A 20,884-nucleotide genomic window follows, 5' to 3' on the forward strand; every position below is an offset into this window, starting at 1 on the left:
AAGGGAATTGCTTAGTTTTCATCTCCAGTGAGGTCTTTAGAAGCTGTTGCTGAGTTTACGACTCTGCCCCAGCACAGGAAGAACAGAGTAGTCGGTAGGGCTCTGGCCTGGGACTGATTTTCTCCCCTCTACTTTCTGTGTGGCTTTAGGCAAATCACTTGTCTGTGCCTTGAGTTTGTAGCGGTGAAGTGAAGATAGCGCTTGCCTGTTGTGTTGAGGATGCAGAAAACTGAGGTTCAGGAAGTGTAGTAATGGAGACCAATGGAGCGGTAATCATTCAGAGAGGGGAGGGAATCCAGAACTTGCTGGAAATGATCGAACTGAGAACTGCCCTGCCAGGAGAAGGATGTGCCAGTGCCCTTGTAAATGCTGAGAGGTGCAGGCGAGCTGGAAACCCAGTGCCGCTGGCAAAACAGGGCTTACGCTTTCTCCAAGTGTAAGCTCAAGAATATAATCCCATTTACAATATTGCAAATATTGTAAAACATTTACAATATTGCAAATATTGTAAAACATGATGCCACAAATCTGCCCTGAACACGGGAGTTTCTGCCTGCAGCTGTCTGTGGCACGGAACAGTGTGATGGCCCTGGCTCGGTTGTTACCACCATCGCACTCTCTGGGACGTGCAACCCCTTGGTCATCAGGGCCAGGACCCCTTCCCTTCTGTGGTTGATGCTTGCTTGTTCTTCCTTACGCACCACTTTCAGTCAGTTGAGTACAGGGCTCTCCCACGGGTTGGGGCAGGTTAATAGGGCAGAGCTTTGGGCAGGAACAGGTGGGAATTCCAGTCTTGCCAAAGAAATTCAGCTCCCTTGGCCTACAGCTTGGTCCTGCTGTCCACGGAAATGAGTTCTGTTCTTGTTACTGCTCCTTAGAGAGGCTGCAAATATGATTCACCTTAGAAGATTTACAATCAGGTAAGAATATTTGGCTGGAACTCCCTGCTGTATAAATGTATTGCTTGAAAAATTAGCAAAGAACCATTTTCCCACCACCACAGGGGCAGAGGGAGGCAAATCAGTTGTGGAGTAATGCGTAAGGAGAATCGAATCTCGAGGTTTCTCACAGTCTGGACCATCAGGTGAAGTCGTATGGGGACGGTATGCAGTGCTAACATGTCTCTGAGCATCTGTCGATCCAAGCACTCTTCTGAATGTTGTGACCTTCAGCTTTCAGGTGAAGGCTTCATCCAAGGTTTCTAAATTTCCATTTTGGCCACAAACGGAGACGTCTGCAGACGCTTCCCATTTGGAGCTGCCTGGGTCATCTTTGTACGGTTCAGGAGTGTAATGCCTGCGGGCAACTCTGCATGCAGAAGCAATACTAGGGAAGTATTTAATGCATTCTGGCTGTCTTTTTTTTAATGCGGCTGATGAACTGTAAATGAGGAGAGCTAAGCATCAAGTGACCAGTCAGCCCCCTGGAGACCATCAGTAATTATTTTGTGGACACAGAATGAGAAGCCCTTGACTTGAAATACTAATACGGGCTCTTATCTTCCTGCTGGTTATGGAAAAAACCCAGCTTTTGAGGCCCTTCAGGAGAGTAGCAGGAGGACAGAGTCCTTCACAAATTTTACCCCCCAGTATTTGTCAGCGTTGGCATATTTAGCTAAAACTCCCCTTCCTCAGCTGTCAGCCTCGGGTCCACTCTAATGTTAGATTCCTGGTTGGTTTCTGATGCATTATGGAGTCTTGCAGCAAAAAGAGGGAAGCCAAAACCTTTATTTTCTTCTTTCCAACAAAACAGTTGCAAGCCTTTTTAATATATCTTAAAATAGCAAACAGGGCACAAGTGCAGTTTTTTTCCCCCTCTTGATGGATGAAATTTAACTACTGTTCCTTGATTTGTATTACTATTGATGTTACTAACAGTCTTTCCCGACTCTAGAACGGCCTTTGAATGCCAGATCTAAAGAGAGGAAACTGCTGTTGTGTTTTGATGATGGCAGTGGAAAATTAATATTAAACAGATTATTTTTTTTTAATCCAACTTGGCCAATTTTTGCGGGTTAGATGTTAAACTAAAGAATTGCCAAGCAGGCGTTTTCCACGCAGATAATGAATTTGCATTTTATTTCCATGTTTGTTTTGCTTTCTGAAATAAGTGGTCCAATCCACCCCTGAGTACAGGAGAAAACATTTAAGCTACATGAATTGTGACTGATTTATAGGTCTTAACTGTTGCTAGCCCTTTCTCCTATTTCTCCATGAAATGTGATATGTTGTTTTAAAGGCCAGCTAAGATGTTCTAATTTGAATTAATTGCTCACTGGGAGACAGTCAGATGTACAGAAAATTAATTTCAGTTACAGTCACTCATATCCTCTAACACTTTAAATGAAAACATAGTGTAACTAATAAATATCTCTCAGCACGGGCATGTTCTCTTTAAAGTGTGATTAATGATTCCATCCTCAGCATAAAATCCCCACCCTGTTAAGGTGAAGAATTGTTAGTTGATTTAAGCACTTCACCTGCCTGAACACTTGAGCATATTTCATAAAACATTTGATGAATACAGTTTAGTTTTGCTTGGCTAACAAAACGTTCAACCGGCAGCCTTTGCCCACCTCCAGAGCATAACCTGTGTTCCCTCCCCGGGGTCTGTTTAAATACCCCAGCTGAGCGGGGCTTCCTTTGCGCTGGGTTGTGCCCTGTGTTATGGGGGCTTGCTGTGATAACTGGTTCCTGGGGGCTGTTGCGTTTGGAGCTGGGGTTCTGTGCTGGCTTCTGTAGTCTTTCATCCATCATCCCTGTAGGATCTATAGCACTTCCAATAAAAAAAAAAGTAAAAACAAAAAAAAAACCACCCCGCAACAAAAAAATCTGCAAACCCATGTTTTGTATAAATTCATTCCCTATCACAATGATCTTTTCATTTCCATTAGATTCATTTTACCAGTGGCACTGGTGTGCAAGGGGCTTTATTTTCGATGAGAAAAGGACACTGATGACAGCCAGATCTGGTGGGGCCTGACCCGTATTCCCTGGCCCTTCCAGACAGGGACAGAGGCACGTTCACTTACACATTCCCCTGAGCTGACTTCAAGAAAATATCTCCATTACCCAAATCTCAACCTGCTAATTGCTCTCTTCTTGAGGCAATTGTCAGCGCTGGCCTGGGCGCAGGAACGTGGTTGTGCCCTTGGAGCGCTGGGCACGCGGAGCCTCTGTCCGTCCTCTGTGTTCCTCTTTGTGGGTGAGCTTGCGGAGGAGCTGCACTTCCCTGCAGTGAGAAGCGCTCTGTGTTTGTCCCATCACCACCCTATGGAAAAAACTGCCTGAATCCCACTGGCACCAAGTCCATTTTACCTTGGCTATAAGATATTTTTCATATATATCTATCCACTAGTTCAGATTCATTCTCTTGCTTCCTTGTCTTTCTTATTTCTCCCCCAACATTTTAATTTCTGGCTTGCTTCTGACAGACCGGTTCATCTCCAGCGCTCAAGCCTCGGCTTGTTTCTCACACAGTGCTTCCTATGCAGCCAGATGCCTCGGAGCAAATGCAGAAGCTGCTTCGCGTTCCTTTGCTCTGAGTTTGTCCCCTTGCCTTCCAGAGGACCTTGAAAATAATTAAACAAATTGTGTTTACTTGAGCTTTGTGCGAAAGCAAGTGAATTTCAGCTTTAATGAGTAATCATCTGTGTGGAAACCCTAATCAACAGAATTTTTCTTGATATTGGTGGAGGATGAGGCATTTGGCTGGGTAATAAACATAATATTAAGTGAGAAATCACTTGCTGCTTATCCCTGTTGGGTAACGCATGTGAAAGAAACGAGCTCTGTAACAAAATTGCTTCCCTTGCATCACGCAAACAAACCGCAGGGATGCGGAGGTGCTAATAACTGCGAGGGCGCTAAAATGACGGTAAGATGGGGTTGAGTTGTGCCCGTTCTTTCCCTCAAAAACCTTTTCCTCTGGCACAAGAACAGAATTACCCTGGAACTGTCAGAACCCAGTATTTCCTTATGCAAGTCCCCTTCCCTTTGCTTTGTCCTAACAGATGGAAATTTCTTTTCTTTAGGTGAAATTTGGAACCTGTAACACTCCCAAGCCAAGCTTCTTTGATTTTGAGGGAAAGCAGAAATGGTAAGAGGAAATCCTTGTAAACCCTAGCAATTTCTGACAACTTTTTGTTGCATGTTGTTTCATCTGTTGACCTAGAGGATGTCAACGGTGAGAGTCTGCCGCTGAACTGGCTTTAAAACCCTTTGTTTAATAGGGAAATGTATGCCTGATGCAGACATGAAATACCAGACTCCTGTATTTACCTTGTTCATCCAGAATTAACCTGCATGCAACAAATTCTGTGAAAAGAGCTACAGCTTTACAAACAGCTTTACTTTGTGAACACTAACTGTGTTCCAGCCTGGATCAGCATCCCCTGAAAGATCCTTTCACAGCGGAGTGCTGCACTGATGGTGGCCATTCATGGCTTCAGAGAAAAGTTGACTGTTTCAAACTGAATGGAAGATGGCTTTGCAACCTCTGAAAGCATTTAGATGAATCTGTTCACTGTGTTCCACTGATGACACTATAAAAACACACTGTGCTGTCTCCGAGTGGCTTGCTGAAGTTTTGTTCTCTCTCCTAGGGAGGCTTGGAAAGCCCTGGGAGATACCAGCCCTCATCAAGCTATGCAGGAGTATGTTGCTACAGTGAAAAAACTGGACCCCAGTTGGAATCCACAGGTAGGAAACATGAAAATACTGTTCAGGAAACAAACCAGCGTTTGTCTTTGTAAAGCTGACAATGGTTCAGCTTCACAGAGATTTTAATTGCTGCATGGCAAACTTCATTATGAGCAGATTAAAGTCTAAATTCATTTTTAAAACTCTCCTTTTGTTATGACTGAAACGTGAAGAACCATCTCTTTCATTTCTAATTATCTTCATTACAGTGAGCGCATGCACAGGGTTGGTTTGGCTATAGTGATCTAATTTATTTTGCTTTTATTGGTTCATGCTGTATTTAGCATGTAGAGATACTTTTTATCCTTTTCTCATCTTTCTCTTTTCAACTACTATTTAAATGTTGATCAATACAAAGTAATCTCCATGAAAGTGACATGAACTGAATGATCAATTCTAAAAATGTTTCCTTTTTGTTTCGATGCAGCAAATTACCAAATCCGATTATGATTAGGTACTCCAACATAACAAGTGTATTTGTACGCCCTGTATGTGTGTGTTATAGGGAGACTGTACAGTCATTTTAATTAATCTGTCTTTCGTCTACCAGGTTTATTACTGGATTGAATATTTAAGGATATCTCCCTGTTTATAGACTGATTTTTATATAATTTTTGAAGAGGATTGCTCTTTAGAAAAAGTATTGCCTTTGGAGATAGAGCGGAGATATTTCACTAATAGCAAAATGCTGAAGGCATGGTAATTTCTTTTCACGGTAGGAAATTGATTCTTTTTTGGTCCTGTGCTTTGGAAGCAAAATCTTGTGTGAGCACAAGCCTATGAATCAAGAATTTGATTCTCGGTTGTCTTCTGATGCGGTTCTGGAGACTTAAGAGTAATTGTTTTTTCTTCACTAGTTCATGTTTCATGGCGTTGATCCTGTTTCTGCAGCAAAGAAATATTGTCATTTAGAGGAAACCCTTTTTAATGCCCTTGGGGAAAATACTTTTATATGCTGTGTAGTGCAGTTGGCAGTACGCTGTGCAGTTAGCAAAAGCTAGCAGCATGCTGTGTAAATTCTTGTCCAATCTAAAATTCTCATACAGAAATAATTTAAAAAGAATCCATGTATGATCTTGAATGAAGGTGTCTAGCAGTGTAAAGTGAAACGTATGAATAGTCATTGAATAATGAAAAAACGAAACAGAACTCCCAACACTTTTCTGAATTTTCATGGGTAGAGCTGCTGTACATAAAAGACTTCTCATGCATGGTGACAAGCTTAGCTTTGGGTACTCCCATCAGTTTCTTGCCTCAGAGAAATACTTCTTGTCACAGGGGTGACCTTCAGGTTACAAAGCTGTCAGCTAGGAAAGTGCAATTGTCTGTTAGCTTAAAAAAAAAAAAAAAAAATTTCTCTCTCTCTGTCCAGTGATTTCAGGGTCCTCCCCTCTTGCCCTAAGGTGAGGAGTGAATGCGTGTGAGCGTGTTTCTTCTCATTGCTGTCCTTGGATAAGCGCATCCCCAGGACTCCGCACAAACTAGGCTGTGGTGGGTAATGCTGTTGCACCGGTGTGTTTGCTCTTTCATGCATTGCTCCGTCCTCCCTTTTTGGATAGTTGATGCGAGAAGTGTGGGCTTGCAGGAGGAGAGCAATGCTGGAGCTCGAGCAGAAGTTCCTGTGAAGATGTCAGGGCTGAGTTGTCAGAGTGATTTAAAGAATTGGGATTTTTTTTTTTTCTTCACATGCTTTTGTTGAAGTGTTTCACTAGATAAGCTTCTCTCCCTCACGTAACTATGCATGTATTTCTTGGCTTTTGGAAGCCAATGATTTTTCTTCCCCGTGTGGTCTCGGTGCACAGAGCTATAATGTTGAGGAAAATCCATAGGATGTTACCTGGTTTACGGTCCCTGCACCGCTGCGTAGGTGCCATATTTCTTGTCCTGACCCTTTTCCTGTGCCTTGCCTCTGGCTGAGCTAGAAACCTGTTAAGAGATCTGAGCGCTTGACATTGAAGGAATATGTTTAGATGCGGAAAGGCCTAGCAGAGGAAGTAACATTAGCAGAGAATGTAATTTAAAAGTTAGCATTAAAGTACAGGTGACATTACTTTCTTTAAAAGAAGTCATCTATCCTTCCTACTACATCTTCCTTTTAATTCCACTTTTAGAGGACCAAAATGCTACCAGGAGTCCTCTCTCTGATCTGTCTCATGCTGCTCTGTACTTTTTTTTTTGGTTTAGTTTCCTTTTTTTCTCCCCCCCCAATCCACCTTCTGGAGCCACGAGAGGGAGCTCTGTTCTTTAAAATGATGGAAAAGCATGTGTCAGGGGATGGAAATGAAATAGCTATTTTAAGTCTTCAAATTTCAAATTGGATTTATAGAAGAGATCTGTGGGTACATTACAAGGTGCTTCATCACTGTCATTGCATCTTCTTTACATGCTCATCTGCTGGGTTCCTTTGAATTTTTCTTACGTTCAGTAGTTCATGAAGGAAATACTGTTAGTAATTGGTTAAGAGCAGTATAAAGTGCTTGGTACAAATTTGAAAAGTTCAGCTTTCGGATCATTATGAATCATAAATAGTAATTACAGTACAAGGGTGTTGAATTTCTCATTGTGCAGCTTCATGAATTTTGCTGTTGTAAAGCTTTCTCAATATTACCTGTATGTTTTCTCTTCATCAATTCATCTCATCCCTTAAAGTTGTTCTTGAGTGTTATCTTAAATCCTCCTCAGTCTCCTGTTTTATATATTTGCAAAGGGTTTTTAATGTCTTGGTCCTTTAGTACTAAGTATACAAAATTTAAAACTTAGAAACACCTTATTGTTTTCATAGGTTCATTTTTTTTCCCAGCAGATTTGCTGCTGTTCTGCAGCTTTCAGGCTGTCAGTATTTTTCTTGATAAATAGAATGGAACTAAATGCAGTATTTCTTATGCAGTCCAAATAGATCCACTTCTTCATTCCTTTTTCTTGATTCTTCATTGATTCATTCTTTCGTATTGACCTTGCAGTTTCTGTATTAGTACATTTTCAGCATCAGACTGTAGCTGATATAATTTAGTAATCTTTGCTTGTTTTGGATGGAAAAAAAAAAAAAAACAAAGTAAAAGCGTTCTGATGCAGTAGGAGCACCCTGAATTTGTGTTCAGAAGCAATGAGAACGCCAGCAGCAGCCAAAATCTGACCTGCTGCTTCCTGCTCCTGCATGGAGTTGGGAGTACCCGCACTTTCTTGGGAGACAGCTGAAGATGGAGAGGCAGTGGCACGGCTGTTCTCTGCTCTGGGAAGCTAGTATGCCACTTGTGACAGTAGAGGCACATCTGTTGGCCCATCTCCATAGCTATTTCCAATGTGGTTTAGTTTCTTCTTCACCCTTGCTGCTAGCGGGTTGTCTGATAGTCATGCCTGATCTTTTCTTTCAGAGCTTTGTCTAAAACCTGGAAAGAAATGATCATACTGTGTTTATTTTCAGCAGTTTTGTTTGCTAGGACATCTTTAAGTAGCAGATAACCTAAAGGCTATTGAGGTGAGATCTGTTGTCTTTACATTGATGAAGCTACAGTAATCTCCTTGCTGTATTTATCTTGAACCCAGAAGTCTAGAACCAATAATCACGGTTGCCTTTCTGGATGCTTTGCAGTTAGGTCCTCCCGTGTTGGCATGGTCTTACTGTGTTCTGTGTCGTGGGTTGGTTTTGTTCCTCTTCCCAAGAACAGCTGTTAGTAGGAGGTCGGGACTATACTTTTCTTTGCTTGTCTCTGCTCTCCTCTAGATGCAGTCTTCCTTCATCATCATCTACCTTTTAGCACATCTTTTGTTTCTTGTTCTTTCTTGTGACTCATTCCTTTCTGTCTGAAGTTCCAGGCAGTGGAAAGGTAATTGCTTGGACCAGCTCAGCTCGATTTGCATATTTTAGAGACATCACCTGTCCTTCAAGTCTATTCACTCTTCCTCCGGAACAGAGAATAATTTATGAAGCAGTTGTTTTGTATTCTCTATCCTTAAACAGAAATGTTTCATGCCATCAACATCTCCCACTGCTTCGGGTCCTTTAGAGAGGTATATGTGTCCCAGCCCCTTTGCTTCTCGGACGTTCACCTGTCATCTTCCTGCTTTACGGGCAGCAAAAGACACGTTGCTTTCGGTGGCTTTTGCTGATGCATGTGTGAGTTTGGCAATGATCTTCATCCGCTCTCCCTGCCAGCCACCTGCAGCTTCTTGCCTACGCATGCTCATCCGTCTGACCCCTCTCTCGCGCCGTGGCTCTGCGGTACCCGCTGTCATGGTGCTGTCCTGCAGTCTCAGCGGTGGGTTTGGGGATTCAGGGAGGTTCACCTTCACAAGCTGGTTGTCATGCGTATTTATGCAATAACTTTGTGCTCGGGTACGTCACTGTCTCTACTGTATAACTGGGCACTTCTGGTACTTGCAGGTTTAGAGACAGTCTTAGTGGCTATATTTCTATTCCCCCAGGCGCTCTAAAATTCTAATCTCTGTCGTGTATTTGATATCACAAATCCCCACTCGCTTTAAGCATCCAGATTTTTCAAACCTCAGAATGACATGGGAGTTTGTGTCTGTAGGTGCTGACCATCCGGAGGCGGGAGCAGGACAGCACCTTTTTTGCTCAGCAGCATTGTACACATCTCTTCTTCAACTGAGTTCGTGTCGCAAGGGACGTGGGTGGAGGGACGTACATGACACCGCAGTGAGGCGGTTAGGAGCTGTTATTGATTGTGTCTTGTAACAAGACGGTTATATGGCACAGCTTAAACAATAAAAATAAATAATAAAACAAGCATCCAGATTTTACTCATCAGTTTTAGCCTTCCATTTGCTGATTGCAGTTTTGGCATCTCTTGATTCTAAATATTTCCTTTTCCTATTTCTTATATTGCACACTTACCAGTTCCAATCTCAACAGCTTGTCACGCTACTAACTTCAGTGCCATCCTTCCCCAAGCACTTAGAGGCCTTCTCTCTGTTTGCTTTGACTGCTGAAACTCGCAGGAGGACTTAATGATTTTCTATTTCTATATTTAAAAAAAAAAAAGGCATTTTAACTTGTTTGACTTGACTTTACCAGTAGTGCACTTAGGAAGATTTCTGCTGTGTAATGAGGAAGGTTGCACATTAGGAACCTGAAGAGCAGAGACAAGTCTCTAAGGCAAAGCGGGAAGACAGCTTGAGTTCAAAGAAAACAGTCGTTCACCAAACATCTCTTTAAGCTCTTAAAGGTTTGAAATTCCAGTGCTGATGTTTGCAGGGGAGAAAGCTGCCTGTATTTTTTTTCAGCTACTGTTCTGTGCCTTGTTTGAGTAGAGGAGGTTGTATTTCTCTGTACTTTGGCCCAAGTAGTCCATAGGAGTCAAATACTATTGCTGCGTTGGTGTGGGAGCACCGCATCGTGGTGTTTGGAGAGGACCCCTGGGGAATTGACAGTCAGTCTCATGAAAAAGATTACAAACTTCAGAGTGAATAAAATAGCAAATGCACTATTGCTGCAGGCTCAGAGCATTCCAATAAACTGGAAAACCTGCAAGAATAAAGCAAATTGATTTGTCCAGTGGGTGTTTTTGCAGGAAGTACTGCAGGGGGCAATATTTGATAAGGTGGGTGGCCAGTTACCCTATGCACAGAGCTGGGCTCCATCCCCCCTGCTCTCTGTTGAAATAACCTGTCTCCATCACGTTTTAAATGCAGCAAGGAAGTTGAAACTCAAATGTGGAAAAGAGAATTTGCAATGCGAGGTTATAGTGAAAAGCAGGAGAAACGATTTCCAGATTTGCAGAGGAACTGAGTTTGTATGTATGCTTTTTCTAGGTTACACCAGGTGTTACTGAAATATTTTAAGGATTGGTTTAAGTTGATGAGCCTGTTGTATTTAAGTAGGATCTCCAAGGCAACTTAAAATTTCTGTAGTGACTCAAATAAAAACTATGTATCCAATGATGATAAAACAGGCATTTGGAAATCCAGACCTGAATTTTTCTTAAATTTGGACTCATTGCCCAAATCTGACCTGTTCACGTCTGGAGCAAGAAGCTTCGCTCTTTTGCAGTTTACAGGTTTTATGTTTGGTCAACTTCTAAGAATTACATCAGTGAATGGTAAATCATACTGTATTTTGAGACTGAAATCTGTGGATTTCTTGGCTGGTACTGCAGGCCGATGGAATTTCTTCTGGAAATTAAGAAATGCCTTAGAAAAACTGTGGTCTGTAAACAAAAGGAGCGCACCCATCATGTTTTCCTGTTTTGTCTGTCGGTCAAACAGATGTCTCCCTTGATAATCTGTCCAAGCAGCCACTGTTTGTGGCTGGGAAAGAGCAGCAGAGTGCTGTGGGCAGGATTACAAGGGGGATGGGAAGAGCAGGAGTGGAGAAGACCTGTTTGGGTCTCTGCCTGGCCTGAGCAGCAGGCTCTTCACATACCTGCTGCTTGGTTAGTTTGGGTAAATGTCTCAATTTATGGCTCACTATGCTGCGAAGTCAAAAACTTTGAAAATAACGACTTTATTTCTTTTGTAGTATAAAAGCAATTTAATTGCATCGTGTAAAGTGGAGACTAATCGAATTATGGCTGTGCTCCTTAAAGCTCGCCTTCCTGTGCCGTGCTAATGCAGCACGCTGGGGAGAGGAGCCTCCTTCAAGCTACGCAGCGGTGCTGCCAACGTCTTGGCTCTTCGCTGCTCCCCTTTCTTTCTGGGTTTGTATAGATCCTTGTGTGTCAGTTCACCCTTGGTGAAATTCACGTTTGACTTTTTGGTTTTACCCAAATGTTAATAATTGTACTTAAGAATAAAAATTGTAACAAAATGCAGAAGGCAAACTACATTGTTCGCTATAAATATTTTGAAAGCTCTTGTTTCGATGGATGACCACGTTGGAAGAAGCAAATCACAGAAGTAATTCATAAAGTCTAATCAGGCTCTCCCCCTTTTAAAAAAAAAAAACCAAACCAAAACAAACAAACAAAAAAAACCAAACCACCAAAAAACCCCAAACCAGTAAGCCTGTTTGTTTTATTTTATTCTTTTAACAGGAAAGGAAGCACCAGAAATTAAGAACAAAACTGAGTAACTGATCCATCCCAGCCTTCTGGCTTTGGGGCATGTAAGACTGCAATGTCCTCTGGGTTTAGGCAAACTGCAGAGTTGGGTTTTTTGTGAAGCATGTTGGGGTATGTGATAGTTTGGTATATGTCCTGAGAGGGGTGAGATCTTAACATATAGAGGAATTATTCTGCCCTGCTGCCTTTTGCCAGCGGTGCCAGGGACAATCTCTAGCACGCAAACGGGGTTAGCGGTAGATGCAGGCTTCCTGCGGGAGGGGGTGATCTGTGCTGTGCATGGCTAACAAAATCTTGCCGTTTGTATATACCGTACTCATACGTGCAAGACTACAGGCAGAGTGACCCACCTGATTTTATCCAAGTTGGAAAAATGGCAGTTTATTAGCTGCACAAGTTAGGCCTTGAGTGTTTTGCTTTTGCAGCATGCTTTCAGAACCAATTTTCCTTGCTAGCAAGGGGATGAGGTTTTCTTCTTCCTGTTGTGTAAGACAGTAAAATATCACACTACAAACATGAACTAAATTTCCCAGTTCTTCCGTGGTAAAGGCGGATAGGGTTGCATCCTTTGCTTCTCTGTACCTTCTCATGAGGAAAGTACACTGATGCTTTAAGGACTTGATACAGGTCCTACTCATAAACAAAGCTGTCCGTAGGTTCTTTGCTACCTTTCTGTCCCCATCTTTGCACGTGTAACTGTTTATCAATTTTATTCCACAGAAGATAGCTCAACTCTGGCCCACCAAGTCGGAGGTAGTGTGTTGCCTACCTGCTTTGTTGTATAGATTGTTATGCTCTAGGCAGCAAATCAAATGCAGTTTCCTATTTATTCGTACTGTTTTTAAAAGCAGCATAGGTTCACGGGCACCGCAAGTCCTCGCTGGCTAGTGTGAAGTTAACACTGCCATCCCTTGGCTGTCGTTTAAGCAAGAGAGTGGATTAATAAAGTAGTACGTGTAACTTCTGTTCGTAACGATGGCAGCGTAGAAGAAGGTGGTTGTTTGCTGTGAACCCATGGCCTGAGGATGGAGTTGTCAGAGATGTCCTGAGGATGCTTTGTTCTACCAAGTAACTCATGCCAGGCGTCAGGGTGCTGTGCTGGTTGGGCTGTCAGCCGTGGTGGCCTGGGATTTTGCCTGTGGACAAGCCTGATAAATCATAGGGCTGCTTCTCTTCTGCAGCTGCATTTTATTGCAAAGCGCAAAACAAAATGCCACATCCAGAGTGAGATTTTTCAGGTTTTTTGGGAATCGTGGTTCTGGCAAGCTGTGCAGAAGTGAAAAAGTTAAAATGAACAAGTGTCTCATAGTAGAAATATAAACAGCTGGAATATGTGTCAGCTTCCCACCCCCTGGGAGTCTGTTGGATTGTTCTCTTTGATTTTACATCTCTGTAGAAATTTATGGTCTTGGCTCCTTTTATTTATGATATTGCAATCCTCGTTCAAGCGATTGATTGAAATACAACGGTGCCAAGCTGCAAGCCTGTATTTTAGAAAGTTTGAAGTTTAGAAAGCAAACCAGCGATGCAAGCAGTCGTGTATCGAAAGCTGCACTGGAGTCCTGTACAGAGGTTGCCCACGTTTCTATGTTCCTAAACTCTTTCAAAGTAAAGAATTATCATCACAAGGATTTATACCTCTTCTCTCTCCCTCTTTTTAAGCTACCTGGTCTTGCCAAAAACATGCTGTATATTAAATATGCGATCTTACTAACCCTGCAAGGGCTAACTTTTGCTTGTAACGATATTAGCCCCTGTTTTTCCAGATCAGACCCAACAGTGCTGGTGCACTGTGGTGTTACTGTGCTGTGGGCAGCAAAATATATTCTCTCGCAGCTACTTGAATGTAACAGTAGTTGTTTTCTGGAATCACAAGCAAGAAATCGGGGGGCTTGTCATTTTTGGCTACCAATGCAGTGATTTTGGTTAAACATTTAAGCAAAGATGAAATATTTTTCCTTTTGAATACGTCAATGAATTAATTTCCATCATCTTGCACTAATTCAGAAAAATATCCTGTACTATCTGGAATGTATTCAGAGGAAAGAATAATTAGAGATGTAGCTCTGCCTTGCTGATGCTGAGTGTGCTGCTGCAGCGTAGCGATGCGTGTGGCATCCCAACGTCATGATTCCTGGCTTACTGGTGGATTAAGACACTGCATGCTAGCCAGATATACCAGAGGCAACTGAAAAAAAAAAAATCAAATAGATTTAAATATATTTATCAAACTACTGGCATTCAGTGATGACAAGATGTAACAGAAGGAGACAAGGTACTTTACTGTGTAACTTTCTGTGCGGCAGGGAGTTAGTTGCTTTTTTCTTTCCCCCGTAATAGATGTGCGGAAGTAACAGGTTTTGCTGGATGGCTGTAGTGCACAGGTAGCAGTCCCACGGCACCTGGTTGTTCTGTGATCCTGCAGCTGCGGGCTTGTAGGCATGGGAGACAGCTGGGATCTTAAAACTTCACTCAAGGAAGTGCTCTCCTAGCTGAGAAACCATCTCAATATCAGTGAAGGACCACCAGATCAGGTTTAAGTTGCTGCTGATCCTCTGCTGAACGTTGTTGCTGCTGCGGCTGAGTTGACGGAAAATGGATAGGTGCTTATACTTCTCAGGAGGGCCCAAGGTCTTAGCTTAAATTGAGATGGCGAGTTTGAATTTTTTAAGATGTCAGACTACAAGCTGAAGTGGCTGAGATGCAACCAGGTACTGCTCTCTGCCATTTCTGCCTTGAGGTGGCAGTTTCTGGCAAGGCAAGGAAGGGTTTTAAATGCCATGTGTAGTTTTTACTTGTTGCAGATTTTAGCAGCAGTGCTGCTGCTTCTTCCCAGCAACAAAAATGTGGATAACAAAAGTATTGAAAAACTTACCTTTATGAAGCAGCTGTGTGAGGCTGGAAGCAAAGAGCGGTGTTGTGGCATGAGAAGTGACTCCAACTGCAATCAAAACTTTCCTGTTTAGGTTCATTTCTGTACTGAAACTCTACTGGCTGAAACAAATTGGAAGATGAAGCTTTCGGTAGCGCTGGGCACCATTATGAAATTGGGGTCTGGGGAGGTTGCAGCACGGGCTGACAGAGGAGAGGTGTTGAACCGAGCGGCTACAGAGGCAGGGGAGGTAAGCAGGCGGTGAGATGCTGTTAGGAGCTTGGGGCAGAGGCAGAAAGCAGAGCAGGTTGAACGTCAGCCTGATGTAACGGGAGGTTTGGAAGGGGAGAAAAACCCAATAGGAAGTTGCAAGGGGAGGTGGGGGGGACCGGGAGGGTAAGAGGTGCTTTCTCTGCTCAGTCTTAGCTTCCTGCTAGCCAGGTCGCTTCCCATGTAGCGAGGAGCCTCCCTTGACATCCATGGACCCCAATTTTTTCCTAGGGTGCCCAGAAACTTAGAAGAGCCTGATTTAATGCACCCAAGTCCTGTCACCCTGGATACCGAGGTGAGGTGGTGAGTAAGGGTGGGAGGGAGCAGGGACAGTCTCGTCTGCTTGTGGCAGGAGGTGGGCATTCAGGAGGTGGGCTTCGAATTGCTCTGCAGCTTGCCCCAGAGCTCATGGTAGCCACTTGTCAAATTCTCCCTCCTGTTTTGGCCAGCAACTCACCAGGCTGTGCTAGCAGCTTGACTGTTTTAAGTGGGGAAGGGTACAACCTCTAATTAAACAAAATCCAATTTTTCAAAAGTAATTGAAGCTGTTACAGAACTTCCAACTTGTGTGTCAGAGGCTGTTAAAAAAAATTCAGGAACTTGGGTAGAAATTACAGGTTTATCTTACTGTGGAGTATGTAGTGTCTTGATTTTTAGGTGTGGATATTTATTTGTGGATATTTGTGGATATTTATTTATTTTAGGTGTAGATATTTATTTGGTGGTATTCAGACACAGGAAGGGTCCATGTACCCTGCTGCTTCACATGGCTATGTAAAGGCTGGTTTAAAAGAGAGAATGTGTTAATTAAAAATAGCATATGCTTTTGGTTAGGAGCAAATAGCTGCAATTTTTTAGTGTATCACATAAGCTATGGCATAATTAAGCTGTTTCTTTAGTGAAAATACAGGTTTTCGTGTTAGAAGAAGGTTAAGTGGTTATGTTTAGCTTGCTCTTTACATGACATATCAAGGAGGTATTGAGTGTAATTACTGGAGATTAAGATTTTGTTTGGATGTTAGCTAATGCATTGGTTAATGTCTTGTAAATGCTATTTGTCTCTTAGAGTAGAAAAAGAATTATCCTTTAAAAGAGCACATACTGTCTAGTACTTAGATACTTGGGCACTGTTGTACCCAATTACTGCTATTGTAAGAAAAGATGTCTCTGGAGCATACTATAAGTATTTTGACCTGAAGGAACCAGCACAAAGGCGTGTAAAGGCTCAGATGCAGCATCAGTGTACAGCACTAAAGGCTGTTCAGCAGGCAGCTGCCTCCAGATCCTGCTGCATCCTTCTGGCAGAGCCTGCAAAGGCTTCCACCATAACTTCAGAAACCTTCTGGTCCTGCTGGGATGCTCTGGTCCTTCCCTTGCCTGAGTCTGTGGGGACAGGGACCGGCAAAGATCTCTTCATTCTGCCATTTCTCTATCTGCAGAGCTCATAAATCCACCCTCGGCCTTCCTGACCCAGATCTGTTGGAGGAAACAAATTTCAGCGGCGCTGGTCAAGCAGCCTTAGAGCCATTCCTTTTGCGAATGGGGGAACTGGCTTCTGCCGCTGCTGTGATGCTCTCTGGCCCAGTGTCACTCCAGCACGTAGGGGATGGAATATGTCAACAGGCAGGCTTGGGGATGGGAGCTGATGTCCTTTCTTTATTTCTCAAAAGTTAGGGCTGCCTTCGGCTTTCAAGCTTCAGAGCACATGTTTCATCCCAAGCTATGTAGCCTTTCAGTATTTCCAGAATATATTTCCTGCTCATACAAATGTCTATGTAAATCTATATTAATGAATATCTTGTATTAGATTGACAAAAAATCAGCAATTAGAGTACAGGCTGTGTTTGTATCTATAACTTGGTCCCTGCTGCCTGGGCATTTGTGGATTTTCTTGTGGATGATGTGACCAAAGTGATTGATTGCTTCCAGGACTGACAATGCGATGCTCTGTGCTCCCCTCGTGAAAGCTCCCGGTTTCTGCAAGCTGCCTTACGCAGCAAGGAAGGGTGCAAACAGGTCCCTCGCTTCACCCTTTGCTTTGCAGACATTGTGGGAGTCCGCAATTTACTGCAGAGTCCCCAAAAAGGACGCAAGGAAAGAAGAGTCTGCTGGTGCTCTTGTGTTTGCCACCTCCATATCTGGTTTTTCCATTTTAACAAAAAAGCTCCACAATTCAAAAACTGGTGGAAGCCACTGCGTTCATTGAGCATGTTATTTCATTCCATGTATATGTTAAAATGTGTACCATGAGTCATGAAGTCACAGCTACCAGCAAGCATAAAACTTGCTTAAAATTATGTTAAGCATTTTACATTTCTTTTCCCTCCCCTGACTCTCTTTACTACTAGTTTCCAACTGTGATTATGGTGCAGTTATTAACTCATTATAGGTTAAATGAGTAATCTGCAAGGCCTTGTTTTAGATCACAGTACTGTTTAACTATGACATTAATTATAGGATGTTTGCTTTTATTTTTTGAATGTAATCGGGAAAATATTTTCCCTGTCTTAGATTGTGTTTTTTAAGAGGAAATTCTGTGAAGAGATTTGAAAGAACCAGAAAACTTTTTTTTATGTAGCAATTAATGGAATATTAACTAAACTGTCCCTGCAATATTTAAAACAGAACAAAACAAACTACCAACATCACCTTACCCTGCAGAGCAAACTGCCATTTTTTTTTAATATATGACAATTTACTCAAATGGTGCAGATCCTCAGTGGTCTCTTGAAAACGCTCCAGGTGCTGAGTCATGTGCACGGTCTTGCTGAGCTGCTGCTGAGAGCCAAGAAGGATCGTTGAGAGAGGAATATTAAAATAGTCTGTTTATGATGGCCATTAATACGGCTGGTGCGGAGGGGAGAGCAGCCTTTCATGAAAGGTGGCTTTGCAGCAGTCTTAACAGGGAGGCTGCCCTCAGCCGGGGTGTATTTGTATCTGGTTTGGATATAATTGGTCTCTGCTAGTCTGTAAAGAGTGGTGAGAAATGCTGAGCTCATACATTTTAGTGGGGAAGGGAGGATTTTTAATGTTGTTCAAGTGTTTAATACAGCGCCTAATGTTATAGGTGGTAAAATTGTTTTTCCTTCAGTAGCATCACCTCTGAAGGGTTAATATTTACCTTACCACCTGCTGCAGGTAGCATGAAGTTCAGCTGAGCTGTAAAGTCCGAAAGATACAGGTGGAAAATACCTTTGGAAGAGGACATTGTTTGTCCTCATTTCATGCTTCATTAGCCGGCCGGCTGGAGGACCATCCTGCATTGTTATGGGGTCAGGAACCTCCCGCAGTGTTGGAGAAGAGACATCTCCTCCCTGTCCATCTTCGGACCACCTGCATTTGGGATGGAGAGCACCCTCCTCCCCTTGGCTCGCCTGGCACTGGCCTTAACTAGCAAAGGAAAAGACGGCAGCAATTATGGCACACACAATTAACGAGCTTCTAATCTCCAGCCTTGTGTGTAATTGCTGCTGTCAAATACAATTAGTGTCTGCCCAAGTTCCCTTCCCAGGGGGATGGCCAGGCCGTGGCACAGAGGGAGAGGAGGGGGGTGAGTGTCTGAAACTTAAGGAGAGTTTACATTTTCTTGTTGCCTCCCTGATAATCCTCACTCCTCAAATTGTGTCCAGAAATGTTAATCCAGAGCATTAAGGGGACATGGTGGCCAGCGAAGCAGGCCTTGAGATCTGCTGTTGGGTTAACTCTGTGAAGTGTCTTCTGTAAAATTTGTCCCCTGAGACTGTACCAGCTTAATTACAATTCAATCAGCACACTTCAGGGATTTACCGGTACCTTCATGTGAGCTTGACGGGGTTACAGGACGTTGCCTGTCCTGCCATGGCGTTGCTGATCACCTCCCAGGTGTACCTTGGGGAGCTGGGACACGGGCCAGGGTTTCTCCTGCCTGTGCCAAGCAGACCTCTGTGAACATCCAGCGCTTGCAGCTCCTCCAGGCTCAGTGGCTCAGGACCCTCAGTTGTACCCCAAAGCCCTGCAGGCACCCTGTGAGGCCAAGGCAGATTTCGGTTGCTTCTTTGGTGGCTGCTGAAGGCTGCGACGTCCCTGTTGAGCAGGGTGTTTCACTGTGCTGCTGCTGCATGTGCATCTTTCTGCAAACTGGGACGGAGCAAGGTAACGCACGTCCCCGGCCCCAGCGCTGGGTTCTGTGCGGAGCCATACAGGGAAGGCAGGGAGCGTGCCATGCAGGCATCTGCGGCTGGAGAACAGGTGAGCTGTAGCAAGGTGAATTATGTAGAGCGAATGCAGATTGAAATCCGCACTGTGTATTTGCTGCTGAGGAAAGACTTGAGAAGTTTTGATTCTAGTAGTATCGTTGGGAGCATTTCTTGTCTCCATCCCATAAGGCCAGATACAGATGCTGCTCTGACTCAAGTTGTGTCAGCCTCGGAGGAAGAGAAAAATAGTACAATAAGTAGCCTCTGAGCATAACCTGAGGTGACTTCTTCCGTGCACCGTGGTGGCTCAGGTGTGAGATCCTGATGCGTGGCTCTCATTTAAGTTGTCTCTCTCTTCTGTTTCCAAGATGCGTGATGATGGAGAACTTAAGCCTTGACCGTTTTAAGGCAGTATAACTTCGAAGATAAGTATTTTGATGAGAAGAACCTTTTTGCTAATGGCTTTCTCTTTTTCTTAACGACTTTTTCTTAAATATATTTATGTGAAGCTACTTAGAGGTTTTGGGTGTGAAGAAAAGCCCGAGTGAGACGTGAGGGAATTTGGGGGGATGATAGATAGGCTGTGCAACACAGCCATGTGCCTTGCCAAACAGCTGTTGCTGCTGTCTGTGCTGAATGTCCGAACTTGCAAAACTAGTCAGGCAGAGTTCTCATTTTGCTCTGGATAAAACTGGGATGCCCTACATTTAACTCATGCCTAGGATCTAGCTCTTCTCTTAACTCCAAGTTACGGTTTTTTTGGTTTTGTGGTTTGTTGTTTTTTTTTTTTTCAAACAAACTTTACTGAAACTTGTGCTATTCCTGCTGTTTTGCAGTGTCTTTGTATGACTTCTCTGTACCTTTCCTTCCGTCAGAGTTATGAGTCCCTTGCCCTACATATAAAAGAGCTGTGTACCATTCGGTCCAGTTCAGTCCCAGCTAATCACCGACGGTAAGTTCACTTGCATCTCTGTAACGAGTTCTGGCACATGAGTTTGAAGTGACTCATCGGAAGGGCCCTTGGAAGTGCCACCCTGTGAAATCTGTTGTAGCTTGTTTTGTGTGGATTGGAACAAAGCTTGGGCTCGGAGGTGAAAAATAATAAATCCCTGTCCTGTCTTCAGGGATATAGCAAGAGGTTGGCCCACCAAACCAAACCCCAACAGGAAACTACCACTTTTCCTCTTAAATTATATTTTTCATCCTGCTCTCCAAAAATGCAAGAGGAGAAGTGGATCATGCTGTGATCATGGGAGACTTTTAAGACAAAAAGCGTGGGTGAACTCCAAACCCTCGCAAAGAAAATGTTTGACTCTAATTGGTTTTTTGTTTCCATAATGCTTAGTAAGATAAAACTATCTTCTCTTTCTCCTTTATTTTTCAATCATGATTAGACTTTAATGTTGTTAAAGCTTCTAAGTGAGTTTGAGCTACTGTCTTGTTGAAGAGAAGATGGAGCTGAAATTTTCAGTGAGGCATTGGACAGGGTTTTTTAATGTGTCTGTCATTATATGTTAACCTCTGAACTGGGACACGACGTCTGTTTTATGGCTGACAACAATTTAAAAGTATACATCTTGACATCGTGGATAAAAGAAGAAGGGGGAGTGGAGAGAAAAAAAAAGAATTAATGATGTTAGCAAATATTAGTCTCTGTATTTCCATTTTGTTCAGAAAGTGGTTGTCAGGCTTTGAGGCCGTCTGGAGCAGCATTGTCAGTGACAGCCAGTCAAGATGCAATTGTACCTTGAATCAAGCTGGTCTTTTATTGACAAATACAGTGCACTGAGGCAGGGATGAGGATGCTCTGCTCTCTGTTGCGGGAGGAGTGCGGTTTTTCTCCTGGCA

The 20,884-nt window shown here is 43.2% G+C and overlaps 1 protein-coding gene across 1 annotated transcript in view; it reads left to right on the plus strand.

Moving 5' to 3' along the window:
* The first annotated feature begins 3,870 nt into the window (after positions 1-3,870).
* The window catches only part of ACBD6 (acyl-CoA binding domain containing 6), a 53,388-nt gene continuing 36,374 nt past the window's right edge, over positions 3,871-20,884 (plus strand). Inside the window, exons 1-3 of the mRNA XM_009695133.1 lie at positions 3,871-3,876; positions 4,034-4,098; positions 4,604-4,700. Of these exons, the coding sequence (XP_009693435.1) occupies positions 3,871-3,876; positions 4,034-4,098; positions 4,604-4,700 (168 nt within the window). The remainder of the gene's footprint in view (positions 3,877-4,033; positions 4,099-4,603; positions 4,701-20,884) is intronic.

The sequence above is a fragment of the Cariama cristata genome, unplaced genomic scaffold, assembly GCF_000690535.1.
Source record: "Cariama cristata isolate BGI_N322 unplaced genomic scaffold, ASM69053v1 scaffold12792, whole genome shotgun sequence".
NCBI lineage: Eukaryota > Metazoa > Chordata > Aves > Cariamiformes > Cariamidae > Cariama > Cariama cristata.